The sequence below is a fragment of the Mauremys mutica genome, chromosome 5 (genome assembly GCF_020497125.1).
Source record: "Mauremys mutica isolate MM-2020 ecotype Southern chromosome 5, ASM2049712v1, whole genome shotgun sequence".
NCBI lineage: Eukaryota > Metazoa > Chordata > Testudines > Geoemydidae > Mauremys > Mauremys mutica.
Window position 1 is genome coordinate 127,575,693 of NC_059076.1, and position 16,766 is coordinate 127,592,458.

The 16,766-nt window shown below is 44.5% G+C and overlaps 1 protein-coding gene across 5 annotated transcripts in view; it reads right to left on the reverse strand.

Annotated features, from left to right (window-relative positions):
* The window catches only part of MAEA (macrophage erythroblast attacher, E3 ubiquitin ligase), a 110,684-nt gene that overhangs the window by 73,124 nt on the left and 20,794 nt on the right, over positions 1-16,766 (reverse strand). For all 5 annotated transcript variants that reach the window (XM_045019581.1, XM_045019580.1, XM_045019583.1 and 2 more), the window contains exons 2-3: positions 10,902-11,084; positions 385-588 (exon numbers count right to left, since the gene is read on the reverse strand). In XM_045019581.1, the coding sequence (XP_044875516.1) occupies positions 385-588; positions 10,902-11,084 (387 nt within the window). The remainder of the gene's footprint in view (positions 1-384; positions 589-10,901; positions 11,085-16,766) is intronic.

A 16,766-nucleotide genomic window follows, 5' to 3' on the forward strand; every position in this document is an offset into this window, starting at 1 on the left:
GCTCCACTAACTGATTAGTCAGCAGTCTGACATTCTTTAATAAAAATGTAACAGTACATCTGAGGACATTGGGGGGGGGGGGAAGCCTTGGTCTAGGAATTAATGTAATTTTATAACTTCAACACTATGACTTCAATTCTAATTTCCATTTAACACACAAACATGCAACCATATACTGAGAGAACAGACTCTAGAGAATTGGCTTAGAGAATAATTTAACTGAAATAGTAAGAATTCAGGCATACTCTAGTACACAAAATAGCTAGCATATCACTGATCAACTGCTGTGTTTCCCCTAATCTCTCTTTAATACAAACTGACACTCAGATACCATAATGATTAGCACAGTATAAGAATCTATATAGAACAGAAGTTGGTACCAACCTCAATACCACTCTGCCTGGCTAGTTTTACAGCTGTATTGTAGTAGCCACAGCGCAAGAGATGTTCCACCATCATGCGATCCATACGTTTTTTCTTCCACATGTTTGCAGCAGCTGGCTGGTCACTACTATGTTCTTTAAGGTGCTCAATCCTGCGTTTACAAAGTTTTGCGCTCTCATCTTCAGCCTGGATCGATTCAACTGCCTAAATTTAAGAAAGAATTATCCAATTAAAAATTAAAGCAATTTCAGCTGCAGCGAATAGTGACTTTTAAAGCAATATATAACCTTTACTGTACAATATGTAGAATGTGTACGAATCCAAACAAACAAGATTACACATTGCCCAGAACAAACAAAAAATCCATATAGTAGCCTCTGAGTTACAAAAAGTTATTTTACTAAGATAATTTTCCCAGTTCAGTTGTATTTTTCTACTTATATACAGGAAATTTCAAAGTATGGCCCAGCCTCACTGAGACTTTTAAGTGCTACTGCCATATAAATCTTTCTAAATTGTTGACCTGAATTTATAGGGCTAATTTATTATGGCTTGCCAATGATCTGACCAGAAGATACTTAGGTTCTTGTCCCAAATTCAGGCTACAGAATTAGAGAACATGGGGAGTTCAATGTCCTGTACGGACCCTTGGGATGTGTGGCAAGGACACTCACACTGAGAACAAAACCAAATTTTCAAGGTGTCATAACCATAAAGAGAAGGGAACAGCCCTCCTGTGTACAATACTATAAAATCCCTCATGGCCAGAGACACCAAAATCCTTTTACCTGTAAAGGGTTAAGAAGCTCAGGAAACCTGGCTGACACCTGACCCAAAGGACCAATAATGGGACAAAATACTTTCTAATCTGGGGGGGGGGTGTCTTTTGTTTGTGCTCTTTGTTTTGGGGGGTTGTTCGCTCTTGGGACTAAGAGGGATCAGACATCAATCCAGGCTCTCCAAATCTTTCTGAACCAGTCTCTCATATTTCAAACTTGAGAGTAACAGCCAGACAAGGCATGTTAGTTTTATTTATTTTTGTTTTCTCAACTTGTAAATGTTCCTTTTTGCTGAGAGGATTTTACCTCTGTTTGCTGTAACTGTGAACCTAAGGCTAGAGGGGGTTCCTCTGGGCTCTGTGAATCTGATTACCCTGTAAAGTTATTTTCCATCCTAATTTTACAGAGATGATTTTTACCTTTCTTTCTTTAATTAAAAGCCTTCTTTTTAAGAATCTGATTAATTTTTCCTTATTTTAAGATCCAAGGGGATTGGATCTGGACTCACCAGGAATCGGTGGGGGAAATGAGGAGGGATGGTTAAATTCTCCTTGTGTTAAGATCCAAGAGGTTGGATCGGTGTTCACCAAGGACTTGGTGAGGAAATCTCTCAAGGCTACCCAGGGAGGGGAAGGTTTTTGAGGGAAGAGGGTGTTCCAGACACTCAGAAATCTGGATGGTGGCAGCAAAACCAGATCTAAGCTGGTAGTTAAGCTTAGAGGTGTTTATGCAGGTCCCCACATCTGTACTCTAAAGTTCAGAGTGGGGGCGGAACCTTGACACAAGGTCTTTATTAAAATAAATGAGAGAGTAATCAAAGCTATAAACCACAAAGCCCCAAAGAAGTAATACAGTTCTATAGTCCCTGGTGGTAACATCCCTTTTCTAAAAGGCTACTTAAACTAGCATATTCATACCCTTCCTTGGAAACCTGATAGTGAGAGACAGAGGATGAGCCTCGTCTCTGGCATGCCTAATGAGTTCAATGGTCCAGGCGCCTCAATCTGGTAGAGATCAGGTTTGAGTGTTGAGTAGTTGAACTATATTGCAGAAGCTGAGCGGATAGCTTAACAGAAGATAACAAAGAAGGAGCGACCCCTCCGCATAGTGGTTTGCCCTCTTATGTAGTCCTCGCACTGTCCTGAATATTCATATTAATGCCCAACCCTCCATGCCCAAATCTTATTTCCCCACCCACATAAATCTTCAGGTATACTTACGCTATAGGCTAGCATATTCTGACATGTTAATATCATATTCATATTGATTATCTCATCCTCAAAACCGTTACCTTTGGCCTACATCATTACTTTCATTTTCTGCAGTCTATGTTCCAGAATTTTGCTAAACACATTCAGTTTCCAAAAGTCAAAAGGGATAAACGGTAGGCCAGCGGTTCTCAAACTGTGGGTCAAGATCCCAAAGTGGGCCACAACCCCATTTTAATGGGGTTGCCAGGGCTGGCTTAGACTTGCAGGGGCTCGGGGCTGAAGCCCAAGCCTGGGGGAGTCAGCCCGGGGTGGCGGGGCTCAGGTTACAGGCCCCCCCTGGCTGGGGCTGAAGCCTTTGAACTTCAGCTTGATCCCTTCCCCGCCTGGGGCAGTGGAACTCGGGCTTTGGCTCCCTCACCCAGGGCAGTGGCACTTGGGTGGGCTCAGGCTTCAGTCCCCCCTCCTGGTGTTGTGTAGTAATTTTTGTTGTCAGAAGGGGATCGCGGTGCAATGAAGTTTGAGAACCCCTGCAGTAGGCCATTTATCTATGCCAAAGGTTACAAACACTTATGCTACTTTGCTCTAGCTAATCATACCGGATACAGGCCTGTAGGTTCCTTGCATTACAGCCAAGTATAATGAAGTAATGTGTACTGGAATTATTCAATACACAACATAAACCAAGAAAATAATATAATCAAACCAATAAAGAAAAACAGATAGCAAGCTAGCCCCATGGGCTACAAAATGCAAGAAACATAAATGTGACCACTTTAGCAGCAGTTGCCACCATGTCTTACTATGCATACCACCCCACCCCACAAGTCCCATACAAGTTTGTTGCCAATGGATCTCAACAGTTGAAACCCACTGGTCTTGCACCTATAATCTGCCCTCATTTCCCCCTCCCCATGGAGCTATGCTACTCTTCAGGGGGCTACTGCAGAGCAACCTGTACATCCTCTCCATTTTTGCTCTCTTTTGTCCTCTTACAGCAGTGGTGCTATGTATTGGGACCTGCACTAATGGACTTAGAGAGGATTTGGCCCTCACAGCATCTTTCAATCAAGGATCTCAAATCAGTTTACGGTCAAGTCTCAGCATCTTTGTTAAATCAGTAGGAATTATCTTTATTCTACAACACTTGTGAAGGATTTCTGCAGATTGTGTCCTGCCTCCAGTGCTCCTGGCAATATAGGTCTAATGCTGGAACCTTTACTTACTAGGGGCTTGGCTACACTTACAAATTTGCAGCGCTGCAGCAGGGTGTGAAAACACACCCTCTGCAGCGCTGCAAATTGCGGCGCTACAAAGCACCAGTGTAGTCAAAGCCCCAGCGCTGGGAGCCGCGCTCCCAGCGCTGTCCGTTATTCCCCACAGGGAGGTGGAGTACGGACAGCGCTGGGAGAGCTTTCTCCCAGCGCTGGTGCTTTGACTACACTTACACTTCAAAGCGCTGCCGCGGCAGCGCTTTGAAGTGTAAGTGTAGCCAAAGCCACTAGTTTTACCTTAAGCAAACCGGGGTGACAAGTTTTTCCCAGCCACTCTTACAGAATGTCTAGCTCAGAGAGTCAGCACAATGAAAGCCTCTTTCCACAACAATACTATTTTTATCACACAATCACATTCTTTTCTCCCCCCCCTCATCAAATTAGATGGCTGATTAATCATGCTGCATGTTTCACTTAGCAATTAATTACAGCCACATTTGCAACTTGAGGCTAGGTACTTATGACTGCTGCACATTACACCAGTAGCCAATTTAGATTCCACAAAATAAGTCAATGTGCACAACCTACTGAAAGCAGTCAACATCAGTTTTATTTACTATTATATGTTATAATTAAATATCTCATTAATAAGAATGGGAAAGCAGCAGATGCACTGGTTTAAACTCTCCAGTCTCTCTCTCTCCTAAAGGCCCCAAGTTAAAGAGAGGAGTTTCATGCTCTCAAATGGAAATCCACTAGAATTCACAGACTATTCATGGGAAGGTTAGTTTTTGAAAGCCTGGTATTGGGCCCCAATTGTAGTGCATTAACAGAGCCACTAAAACAAATTTCCCTAGTTCTTGTCCACACTAAGCCTGGCTCTAGTTCAACCTGTTATATCAATCCAAACTTTAATAATCCTCATTACTCCTTAAGAGAAAATGGTTCACTGTAACTGAGGTAACTCCAACTCACTAGGGTGTTTCATTTTTACTACAGAATTTTTCAGCGTAGGGTCCAAGACAGTTTAGAAAACAACAAAAAGCCCAAACAGACTCTTGGTAAATAAGTTGTGAGCATTTCCTATTTAGCAAAGGAGAATGTTTGTCATTAAAAACAAAACAAAAACAGGAAAAAAAAGTTTTGGCTTGACATTAAATTTCCGAAGAGGAAATGGATCTGAAAAAAACAAGATTATTTCGAGGCAAACAACATGAAGGCTGAACTCTATACAACTCCCCTGAAAAGATATATGCATCACTTTGGTTGAATTTACTTTGGAACTAGAGCTGCTGCCACTTTGATCCCCTTGTCAGGATTGTTAGAAGAGGACACAGATACTTTCCTGGGCCTCTCTGCTGCAATTTTGTTGATGAGGTGAGTTTAGGGAGTCACTGATGGGAAGCGTGGTCAGCTGGTTAAAGGGGTAGGCAGGGGAGAAATGCAGGACTGGGGCTTCCCCAACAGAACCAGTGACATGAACACCAGAGATATCCCCATAGAGACATCGAAAATGTGGACTGTTGAGAGCTAAGGAAATCGGGCTAGAGGGTCCCTTACCACCATCTCAGTAGTTTACTGGGTCTTTGCCTGAACATGTTCTTCGTCCATGGCCTTGCACTGAAAGACCAAAAGGGACCATTGTTGGAAATGCAAGTAGCAACAAGTGATAGGCTACTGCTTGCCTTGACCTTCACCATGAGTAAGTGTAGGGAAACGAAAAGCTGGATGGTACCATTTGTCAATTCTTTGCTAGTGCTCCCTAGCTCTTGTGATGGGTTGGATCACAGAAACCCCCTCGGGGCTGCCAACTGATGTGCCAAGACTACTTCTGCCCCTGCTTTCCCTGCCAGCCTGGGACTCCAGCACCTGGTCTTGCTGAGCCTGACATGCCCGTCTGCTCCATCACAGACCCAGGGTCTGAACCACGTGCCCCAAAGCTGCAGACTTAACAGAAAGCAACTTACAGAAGTGTTCCTGTCTTTAACACTCAGATGCCCAACTCCCAATGGGGTCGAAACCCCAGCTAAATCCGTTTTACCCTGTATAAGCTTTATACAGAAAGCTTTGTACAGAAAGTAGGATTTAAGTGGTTCCAAGTAATAACACACAGAACAAAGTTAATTACCAAGCAAAATAAAATAGAACACGCAAGTCTATGTCTAAGAAAACTGAATACAGATAAAAACCTCACCCAATAAGCTTCCTTTTACAGACTAGTCTCCTTCTAGTCTGGGTACAGCAATCACTCACACCCCCTGCAGTTACTGTCCTTAGTTCCAGTTTTTTTCAGGTATCCTTGGGGGTGGAGAGACTCTCTCTTGAGTCAGCTGAAGACAAAATGGAGGGGTCTCCCAGGGGTTTAAGTAGACTCTCTCTTGTGGGTGGAGACCCCCTCCTCTCTCCTATGCAAAGTCCAGCTCCAAGATGGAGTTGTGACTTGCCCATGTGACTCCAGATGTTCATGCAAGACTCAGTTTTTACAGGCAGCAGCCACTGTTTCCCTGCTACCTTGAATGTCCTCATGTAGACTTCTTATGTGGATTGGAGCCTCCCAAGAGCCATTGTCCCTTAAGTGCTTCTTGATTGGGCACTTAATTTGCACATTCCTTTCTCCAGAAGCTGACCAAATGCTTTACAAAGGCTGCTTAGAAATCAAGCAAGTATACAGCCAATATTCCTAACTTCAAGTACAAAACTGATACATGCATACAAATAGGAGGAATGTATTCAGTAGATTATAACCTTTATATAGATATGCCATGTAACATAACTGGAATATGTTTTATGCCACATATAATTCATATACACACACACCAGAATATTCCCATGAAGCCTTATGGGGTACACCATCACAGCTCTACTCAGGTTTCTGCTAACCAGAGCAAAGGAAGTCTAGCTAGCCCTTCTCCAAGCTGGTCTGAAGAGTGAGAGAGGGCTCTCCCCCCACCACAAAAATATAACAGAACACACTGTCCAGGAAGCAGTGCAGGTTTTCCCCCATATGCTTTGTCTGTCACACTGGGATCAAGCCAGGGATGCAAGAGACGTATCTGGCAGTAGTGCAGGTAGCCAGGAATTAAGTGGATTAGCCCAAAAACCTGCTCAAAAGTTGGACACAGATCAAGCTTAACGTCCAATCATACCAGAAAGTTAACTTTCATGGTTTCAGTTCTGAAGAGTTTTATATTCAAGGATCTGCAGCTCTAAGGTATCTGAAGAGGCAGAACCAAACTGGCAGGCTCTTAAGCAAACAGGATGTATCCTTGACCTGATTGATATCTGAGTTCTGCCTGCAAAATAAATACTGAGCTCTCATCCATAGATGTCAAAGCACATTATGAAGAAAGTAACTATCATTATCCCATTTTACAAACAGATAAACAGAGCCACAGGGAGGTCAAGTGAAAGCTGCAAACTAGCTGTAGATCCATTTTAGGATCTGAGAACCTTTCTTCAATGAAGAAAGAAGAGTTTACCTATCATGCACACATCCCTCCACCTTGTACCAAGGCTCAGCCCTTAAAACTGGGGGGAGAGAGTTCAGGGAGCACATGATGTGGTTCATGTTACTGCAGGTTGCAAGGAGCACCTGACACAAATAGCAGCTGCAGACCCTTAGCAGTTAGACCACCAGGGAAGGACCCAGGAAGGGGCTCTTGACAGTAGTCAGAAAGTGCAGTGTTCTCCCCATTCCTAGATGTGTAAAGTGCGAAAAGGCCCTGTTAAGTGTTCTGTATTATTTTGAACCTTTCATGTATTCTCTTGGTTAATAAACCTGCCCTGAGGATGTGCAATGTGACTAGAGCTCTTTGGTGTTATTCAGACTGTCCTGTCCACTGATTTATAGCAGCCTTTAGCCCACCTCAGTAAGAGCTGAAGCCAGCAGTGCTATTGTTACTGAAGATCGTCAATGCTTACACAGTCTTTGGGCCAGAGCCTCAGCTGCCGTAAATTTACATAGCTCTATTAGAGCTGATGGAGTTACACTGGTTTACACCAGCTGAGAATCTGGCCCTTTATGTCCACATTATGCCACAGTTCGTTGGATATTTTTGTTCAGGATAAAGTGAGAGACTAAATCCTGTCAGACCTTGAGTCAAGGTCTGAAGTTTGAGGTGGTTTTCATTTCACCATCAGCACAAAGTGACCCTCCTGGTTCTGACAGTTCCCGCTATTGAAATAAACAAGGCCAGGAAAGAAGATCTTCAGTATCAAGCACAGGTTTGAGGGCAGATATATACTTAAAACGCTGCACCGGTGCAGCTGCACCGCTGTGGCGCGTCAGTGAAGATGTTACTACGCCAATGGGGAAGCGACTCCCGTTAGAGTGTAGTTAATCCACCTCCGCAAGAAGGTCAAATTTGAGCTAGTCTTTAGTCAAGGGGCTGCTGCGGATGCCTGGCAGGACCCCCTTTTCTTTTATGAGGAAACTGCAGCATCTCTGTTGGTTGCAACTGTGACGGAATGACCAGACGAGAAAGGTGATGTCTCAGGAAGGCAGATCCCAAGATACATGTTACTATTCCTCAGTGAAACTCCAGCCTGGCTACTGTCTATCATATAAAAGAGAACAGTGGTCATGCTGTGATTCTTTGTAGAATGAGATATTGGGCTCTTGTCTAGCCTTGCTACTTATTCAAATTACATTCCAGATTCTTGTGTCTATTTTGTAATTAGATTTTTTGGGAAGAATGTGCTGTAAAGTTATCAGAATAAATTTACAGACAGAAAAGGCCATAGTACACATCTTTTCCTAGTGCTTTAGTCAAGGATAAAGTGTGTTCTTTTTGCAGCCTCTACTACAGCTTCATCAATAGATACATAGATTCCAAGACCAGAAAGAACCATTGTGATTCATCTAGTTCAGGGGTTCTCAAACTTCATCACACCATAACCCCTCTTCTGGAAAAAATAAATAAATAAAAGACTACATGACCCTAGGAGAGGAGACCGAAGCCTGAGCCCACCCAAACTTTGCCGCCCCAAGGGATGCGGGGAGGGGGGAGTGCGGAGGCAGCATAGTCCTTGCTCTTCAGCCCTGGGCACTGGGGCTTGGGCTTTGGTCTCAAGCAAGTCTAATAGCAACCCTGGCGACCCCATGCTACACTCTTGGGGGTCCTGAGCCACAGTTTGAGAACCGCTGATCTAGTCTGACTTCCTGCGTAACACAGGCCATAGAGCTTCCCCAAACTAATTCCTAGAGCAGGTCAGTTATAAAAATATCCAGTCTTGATTTTAAAATTGCCAGAGCACCATTTGCAAACTGAAAAACGGATGTGCAGCTGGCGCTGATGGTATCCTGCTGGAGCTGCTAAAATGCGCTTTTGGCCCTGCAGCGGAATCACTTGTGGCCATCTTCCACCTGATGTAGAGAACTGGAACCTTTCCAACCGCCTGGAAGGACAGTATTGTAATCTCACTTTATAAGGGCAAGAGACTGTGCAGTGAACATTAGAGATAAAGAACAATCATTTTGTTGTCCATGCTAGGAAAGCTGTTTGTGCAAGTTCTGCTGGCGCATTTAAAGCCCCTGCTACATTGGAAGCGTCACCTCCAACAGTCATGCTTTACATAGAACAGGTTCATATTAGATGCCATTTTGGCCCTCTGCTTGTTGTCTCAGATGCATCGTGAGTTCAAGAAATATGTCGCGTATATTGATCTTAAGGCTGCATTGGATTTAGTTGACCGAGTCATGCTATGGAAGGCCTTAAAGGGCATAGGTGTCTCAACCACTCTGATGGACTTGATTAGTGAGCTGCATAATGGAACCACTGCCTGTGTACATCTGGGTAATCGGATGTCAGCACATTTAAAACCAGTATCTGGTGTGAGGCAGGGCTGAGTCTTGGCCCCTGCACTCTTTTGTTGGACAATGGATTTCATAATGCAACATTCTGTCAGATCCATAGGCGTTAAGTTCAGTGATCTCTTGCTCTCAGACCTTGACTACGTGGATGATGTTGTTCTTCTAGTACAGAGCCCAAACAGGTTTCACATAGCACTCCAGCAAATAGGGGAGTTGGCCAAGGTTAACCACCATGTTTCATAGTCAGAGACAAAGCTTCAAAGGCTAGGATCAGGTCCACCTTCGACTCCAATCTCTTTGAATAAGGAAACAGACAAAGCATTTTTCAGCTTTTGCTATTTGGGTTCTATACTCACCAGTTCCTTCAACTCTCACACAAAGGTTCTCTATCAGATTGAAGTGTCTACCATGGGTCATTTACGAGAAAGAGAGACTCATCATCATCTCAGCACAACTGCCAAGTTCAGGATCTATTCGAGCTGTATCCTCTCTGTACTGCTGTACAGTTGCAAAACATGGACACTATGTTGCTCAGATTAGGCAAAGATGGAGGCTTTCCACACAAAATACCAATGTTATATACTGGACATTCATAATGCAGACATTTATGGTTGCTCTAGTTTAGACTAATAGGGCTACTGTCCGCAGCTGGCCTCTTACGCTTTTTGGACATGTCGCCAGAATGCCACAATTTTAGTGGTGATGTGATGCAGATACCTCTCTGCTGGGAAGTGAAGTGATGCAACCAACTCACTTAACTGCTGCTACCTCTTCTGTGGCTAAAAAACTTCAGTCTCCAGGACTGTCAGATAGAGAAGCCTCAGCTATTGGTTTAGATAGATAAAACAAGAGAAAATCCAGTCATCATGATGGCTCTGATGTTATGTAATACTTCTGTATTGGCTATTCAAAAAAGAGACTATTTTTTAATATACATATTTCTACTTTAAGAGATTTAGTGATACACCTCTACCCCACTATAATGCGACCCGATATTACATGGGTTTGCATATAGCGCAGTAGCAGTGGGGCTCCGGCTGCTGCAGGAAGCCCCGGGCCCTTTAAATCACCGCTGGAGCCCTGCCGCTGCTACTCTGGGGCTGCGGCAGCAGGGCTCTGCTGGCAATTTAAAGGGCCTGGGGCTCCCCGCAGCCGGAGCCCCAGGCTCTTTAAATCACCGCTGCAGCCCTGCCACCGCTACCCCGATATAACGGCGTTTCACCTATAACATGGTAGGGATTTTTGGCCCCCCATGACTGTGTTATATCGGGGTAGAGGTGTACTAAATTATGAGACACAGTCAAATTTCATAGGCATAGTGAAGCAAGATACAATCACTGTCTGGTATTCGCTTTACAATATAGCCTTAAAGGCTTTCTCTAGTGCCATTAATATTTATTTCTGGACCACAAGAATAAAAGTGTGTAGTAACTTAACACAGTGACCGAGGTAATCTTCTGAAATGAGAAATAAAGATATAATAAACAGTAGAAATACCAGTTACCTTTCTTTTCAGAACACTGAGCTTTTCAACTACTCCATCAAGGAGACTAACAACTGAATCCACAGCAGGACAGCTACTCAAGGTCTTCTCCAGCTCTGCAACAACCATAGTAACGTGGCTCGTCTCTCGATCAATATTTTTCTGTGCAGCTCGAAAGCGTTTGTTCAGTGTTTCATAAGGTACCTAAAATAAAAAATTGTTAAGTCTTTAGAATTAATGTACTTAAATAGACATCTCTGCTAGAGAATTTCTGTGCAATAGTGGACAAGCTGAGTCAAAATTGTTAAAAAAACAAAAAACAAACACAAACAAACAATTGATGTGGTGTGCCTCCCTTTTTGTGCCCAACTTGAGACACCTTTGAGGGCCTATGTTTTCAGGAAGCGCTGAGCATCCACCCTCTTAAAACCAGATTCCCCTTCTAGCTGTCTCAAGCTGCACACCCAAATTCACTAGTGAGTTTGAAAATTTTGGTCTTAATCTCTGTTTAGTTCCTATCCACATAATGGTAGTTACAGTTCCTTTCCCCCACTCACTCTCTCTTTTTTCGGTATAGCATGTAAGCTTTTTGGAGGAAGGATTGTGTACATTGAGCACTTAGCACAATGCCACTCCCCCCAGTTTCAACTGGTGTAGCCACTATACAAAATATAATGAAAGTCTATTGGATATTTTTCAACTAATGGATAAGAGTGAGGAGAGATCTGTTTGTGAATTATCTAAGCAGAAAAGAAGCTAGATGCCAAATAAAAGTTATTATTTCACTCAGTATAGAAATTAGCACATATCATGAGCAAATGATTAGATTAAATGTAATTGTTAGGTTGCTTTCCCTATTTCCTTAACAACAACAACAACAAAAAAAAAAGGAAACTACTGTTAATCTAAAACAAGCTTGTTTCCTTCTCAAAGTTTCTCTACAATTTTCTGTGCACATTGAGTTCTTGTTGTAGGGTTGGTATGACACTTACTGGGGGACACCCAGAGTTGCGAGGCACCTCTCTACTACCTGCCCTTAGCATGAGAGAGTCTTGTCTGTGCCTGCTGTGGATCAGCTTCTGGACTCCACCAGCCTTTGGCAACACAGGCCTCTTAGACCTTGCTGTCTCTGTACAAGTTAGTAATAGGCACACATCAATCCAAGTCCCCTCAGCATTCATCTGGAGGGCCCACAGAACTCTCAGATCCTCTATTCCAGGGGTTCTCAAAATGTGGGTCATGACCCCATTTTAATGGGATCGCCAAGGCTTGTGTTGGCCCCGGGCCCAGCAAGTCTGAACCACAAGCCCCACCACCCAGGCTAAGGTTACATGCTCCCCTTTGGGCTTCAGCTTTGGCCTCCCCCCACCCGGGGCAGCAGGGCTCAGGCAGGTTCAGCCTTCGATCCCCTCGTGTAGTAATTTTGGTTGTCAAAAGGGGATCATGATGCAATTAAATTTGAGAACCACTGCTTTATTCCCTAAGGAACAGTGCATAGTTTCAACTGAGGATTACCACTCTGCTTAACACACAGCATTTAGATATATTTATAGTGAAAACAAAAATATGTTTATTATCAGAGAACAGAGACTCAAGTGATAGAAAGTAAGACTATCAGAATCAAATGGCTACATATAAAACAAAATTATGGAACAATAATAAATATATAAACAAAATATGTTTTCTAGAGTCTAAATTTAACTCATAAGACATTCTCATTTCCTACAGAACAGCTTACCCCATGTTTTTTTCCCCCCAGCATTTTCAGTCAGGATGACTAAGATCAGTTTTTCATAAGATCACATCCAGTGGCAGCTTTTCCTCACCCGCTAAGGGATACCAGTGGATCTCTCTGCACCCCCAGATATATCAGACCAGACCTTTTGAGCTTCACTTGAAAACAGGATTCCTCCTCCACCTGCTGTTTACCTGTTCCTGTTAATTTCCTGCTGAAGTCTCACATGCTCTTCATTAGCATTTGACTGAATACACTAATAAACTTCTACTGTGAGACACACAATACACAACGGTCCACCAGGGAGATAAATGTCTCCCACCTCTGGTCTGGAGAAGTTTGTCGCAAGGCATGTTACCTTTTGAGTTACCTGCCTTTAAACTACAAAGCCTAGAGAACATAATTTTTAGCATATATACACACACAACTCCTTACATATTTTCCATACATACATTTTGCAATGATTATGATAACCAGTGTGGTACAGGGCTTCCCTAGAGACCTTACATAACCCTTTTGTGTAAACCCAGGGAATCCCTGTACCCCTGCCAATAGGCATCAAGAGGTCCTTGGGTCACAGTTCTCAATCCGTTTTAGAAGAAATTACAATTTTAATGCATATTTATAAACTTCATCCATGCAGAGCCTTATATGGACTTTGCAAATAAGGCTCTGATCCTGTAAATGCCTATGTGCACAAATCTCAACTCCTCCAATGGAAGTTTCACATGTGGAGCACTTCTAGTTTGGATTCAAGGGTGAGTGAATTTGGACCAGGTTGAAAGTGTGCCAGATCTTGTGTCTGGCATTCTTTAGATAGCATCCAGAAGAAATCAGGTTCCTGGCACTAGTTTTACTTTACATAAAGTATTTTAATAATTAAATAGAAAGTCAAAATAAAGTCCAACTAATAATTAGCCAGCGAAGGAGTTAACTACAGTTATGGTAGTAAGTTTGACTCTTAATATCACAGAGAAGTCACTGAGGAACTGCTGGAATGAGAAAACAAAGCAACAGCAGCATATTGGACAACACAGCACTACTGAGAAGGCAGCTGCTGTAATAAGGATTTAGAAGATTTGATGAGTGCCCTGAAATCTAGGGAAAATTAGAGAATCATTACAGTCTAAGATGGTGTCACACTGGGCTGTAAACAGACTTAAAGATGAAATAGCTGCAGTTAAGTAGCTCCTGTTAAAGGGAGTCGCATAAGTGAACAGAGGGGTTGTTAGATTCTTAGGAGTGGAGATGAGTTAAGAAATAAAGCGTCAATGGAATAGGACTGAGTATGTGTTTATCCTTTAAACACAAACATAAAACACTTACACAAAGCAGCTTGTTGACAAGAGAATTATCACTGTAAAAGTAGGGGACATATTTTGCACCACAAAGCAGGCTTCAAGCCCATATAGTGAGTGGATCACTCCAATATAGGTAATGAAGGGCCCGTGAGGCAGTTTCCCTATACCACTCCAGCACAAATGGCACAGGTAAATCTAGAACAAATCATTAGATTCTGTAGAATTTTTTTGTACTTGAGAAGATGTGCATTAAAATTAGTTTTTTTTTTTTTTTTTTTTTAAATATACCGTATAGTCCAGCTGCAGCTAAGAGGACCACAGTATAACTTAGGGCAGGGGTTCTCCACTTTTTTCTTGCTGAGGCCCCCCTCACATGCTATAAAAACTCCAGGGCCTGGTGGGGCGGACTCGGGGCCGGGGGGTGGGAGGCCCCTTGGGCATAGGCGTAGTTTGACTTCTGGGGGGAGGGGGCAAGGGCTGGAGGGGCAAGGGCCAGCTCTGCACAGCAGGGTCCAGGAAGGGAGCACCACCTCCACCACCTGACTCAACTCAGCAGGCCACCCAGCCTGTCTGGGCTGTGGGGGGACGCAACCAAAAATGTAACTCAAAAGGGGGGAGGGGGAGACTCAGCTCAAAAAATTGGGTGCAGGCAGGAGGTAGCTAGGGGCTGCGTACAGCGAGGCGTGCAGCACGGGGTGCAGGCAGGGGGTAGCTAGGGGCTGCGTACAGCAAGGCGTGCAGCTCGGGGTGCAGGCAGGAGGTAGCTAGGGGCTGCGTACAGCGAGGCGTGTAGCTCGGGGTGCAGGCAGGAGGTAGCTAGGGGCTGTCTGCAGGGACGGGGGATAGCTCGGGGTGCAGGCAGGAGGTAGCTAGGGGCTGCGTACAGCGAGGCGTGTAGCTCGGGGTGCAGGCAGGAGGTAGCTAGGGGCTGCGTACAGCGAGGCGTGTAGCTCGGGGTGCAGGCAGGAGGTAGCTAGGGGCTGCGTACAGCGAGGCGTGTAGCTCGGGGTGCAGGCAGGAGGTAGCTAGGGGCTGCGTACAGCGAGGCGTGTAGCTCGGGGTGCAGGCAGGGGGTAGCTAGGGGCTGTCTGCAGGGACGGGGGATAGCTCGGGGTGCAGGCAGGGGGTAGCTAGGGGCTGTGTACAGTGAGGCGTGTAGCTCAGGGTGCAGGCAGGAGGTAGCTAGGGGCTGTGTGCAGGGACGGGGGGAGGGGGTAGCTCAAGTTGCAGGGAGGATAGCTAGGGGCTGTATGCCAGGAGGGCTCCCCCTGCCGTGGCTGCTCCCAGAGAGCTCTGCCGGCCTCAGAGCCAGGTCCTCTGACCTGGGTGACTCTTACCAGCTGCGTGAGTAGTCAAAGGGGGCCAGGAGCTGAGGAGCAGGCACCAGCAGGAGACAGGGGAATGCTACGGCTGCCTGCTCCATGGCATCACCAGCCAGAGAAGCAGCTGCCCCACACTGACTGGCTCTGGCTTCCCATCTACAACCTGGCCAGAGGGCTGAGCATCAGGGGGACTGGAGGAAAGGAGGAGCTGCTCCCGGACTGCCACACTCTGGGTAAGGCACTGCACTTGAGGGGAACGGGGAGGGAACACTTGCACCCCCCAACTCTGCCCATAGGCTCAGGGCTTCTGCCCGCAGAACGCTGGGGGGCTCCAGTCCCATGCGGGCTCCCAGCCCCGCACCAGGCTTCAGATGGGGGGGCAGCTTCAGGCTTGGGGCACCAGGTTTCAGGCATGCCCATGCCCCCCCCCCACACCCCCAAATGGCTCAGACCCCCGGTTGAGAACCACTGACTTAGGGGACAGTGGAGGTGTGGTTGAAAAAAGCAGCTACTTGCTCTGTGCTGGGGGCAAGGAAGCCAGGTCCCAGGGCTTCCCAGCACACTGATTATGGTTTCAGCCCCTTAGGGCTGCTGGCAGCCTGTGCAAATGAAAGCAGACCTCAGGGTTCAGAGCTGGATCTGGATTGGGAGAGTGCACTAAGCATCCTTTGCAAGTATCCCTCCCCCAATTCTACTCTAAGTCATGCTGTGCACTCAGCTGCAGCTGATCTATACATACCACATCAAAAACTCATGTTATTTTTAAAAGTCCAAAACAATTCTGCAGAACTGTTTTTGATTTACTTGCACCCTGTCTGTACAAAATGCTGTTTGGGAGCTTTTTTGCAGCACAATCTTTTAGAAGCAAGTACTGTTGCCAAACCTAACCATTCAAAAATCATGAGTGACATCAAAAGAAAAAAAATATCTTTCTAAAACAATAAATTGTAAGCTCGTTAGTTCCTTTCTGGTTTCTGAGCTATGGAGAATGTCAGTCACATTTTCAAACTTTTCTCTGTAAATATGAGGGCTGGAACTTTCGTATTAAAAAAGCTGAGATTCTCACTTGACTCCAGGAGTAATGCTTCAAGAAGACATCAAATATGAATTTTGAGATAAAATAGTGAATCTGAATTAAGAAAACAAAACAAAACACCCACACTTCTTTAGTAGCAATTTGTCCTGCTGGTTGACTTTTACAAATCTGCATCTTATTTTTTTCATTTCAAGAATATATAGAAGGGTATGAAGTTCAGAAGAAAAATGTTGCAGAACCTGTTAATGGGGCATGCAAGGTTTTATTGTTATTAATTGTGCAAACACCCTACCACCAGTAACAATAAGGAGAAATTCTACTTCTCTATCATGTTGAGATCAGCACCTCCACTTTTTACATATTCAGTCTAGTTGAGAAATAATATATTTACAACTGAAAGTTAAGTTGTTTTGAGTGTATTTGACAGTCTTAATTTCTATAGCTACCCTTCACACCCATTTGTAGGAGTCCAAGGCCCAAGCCCATTTTTCT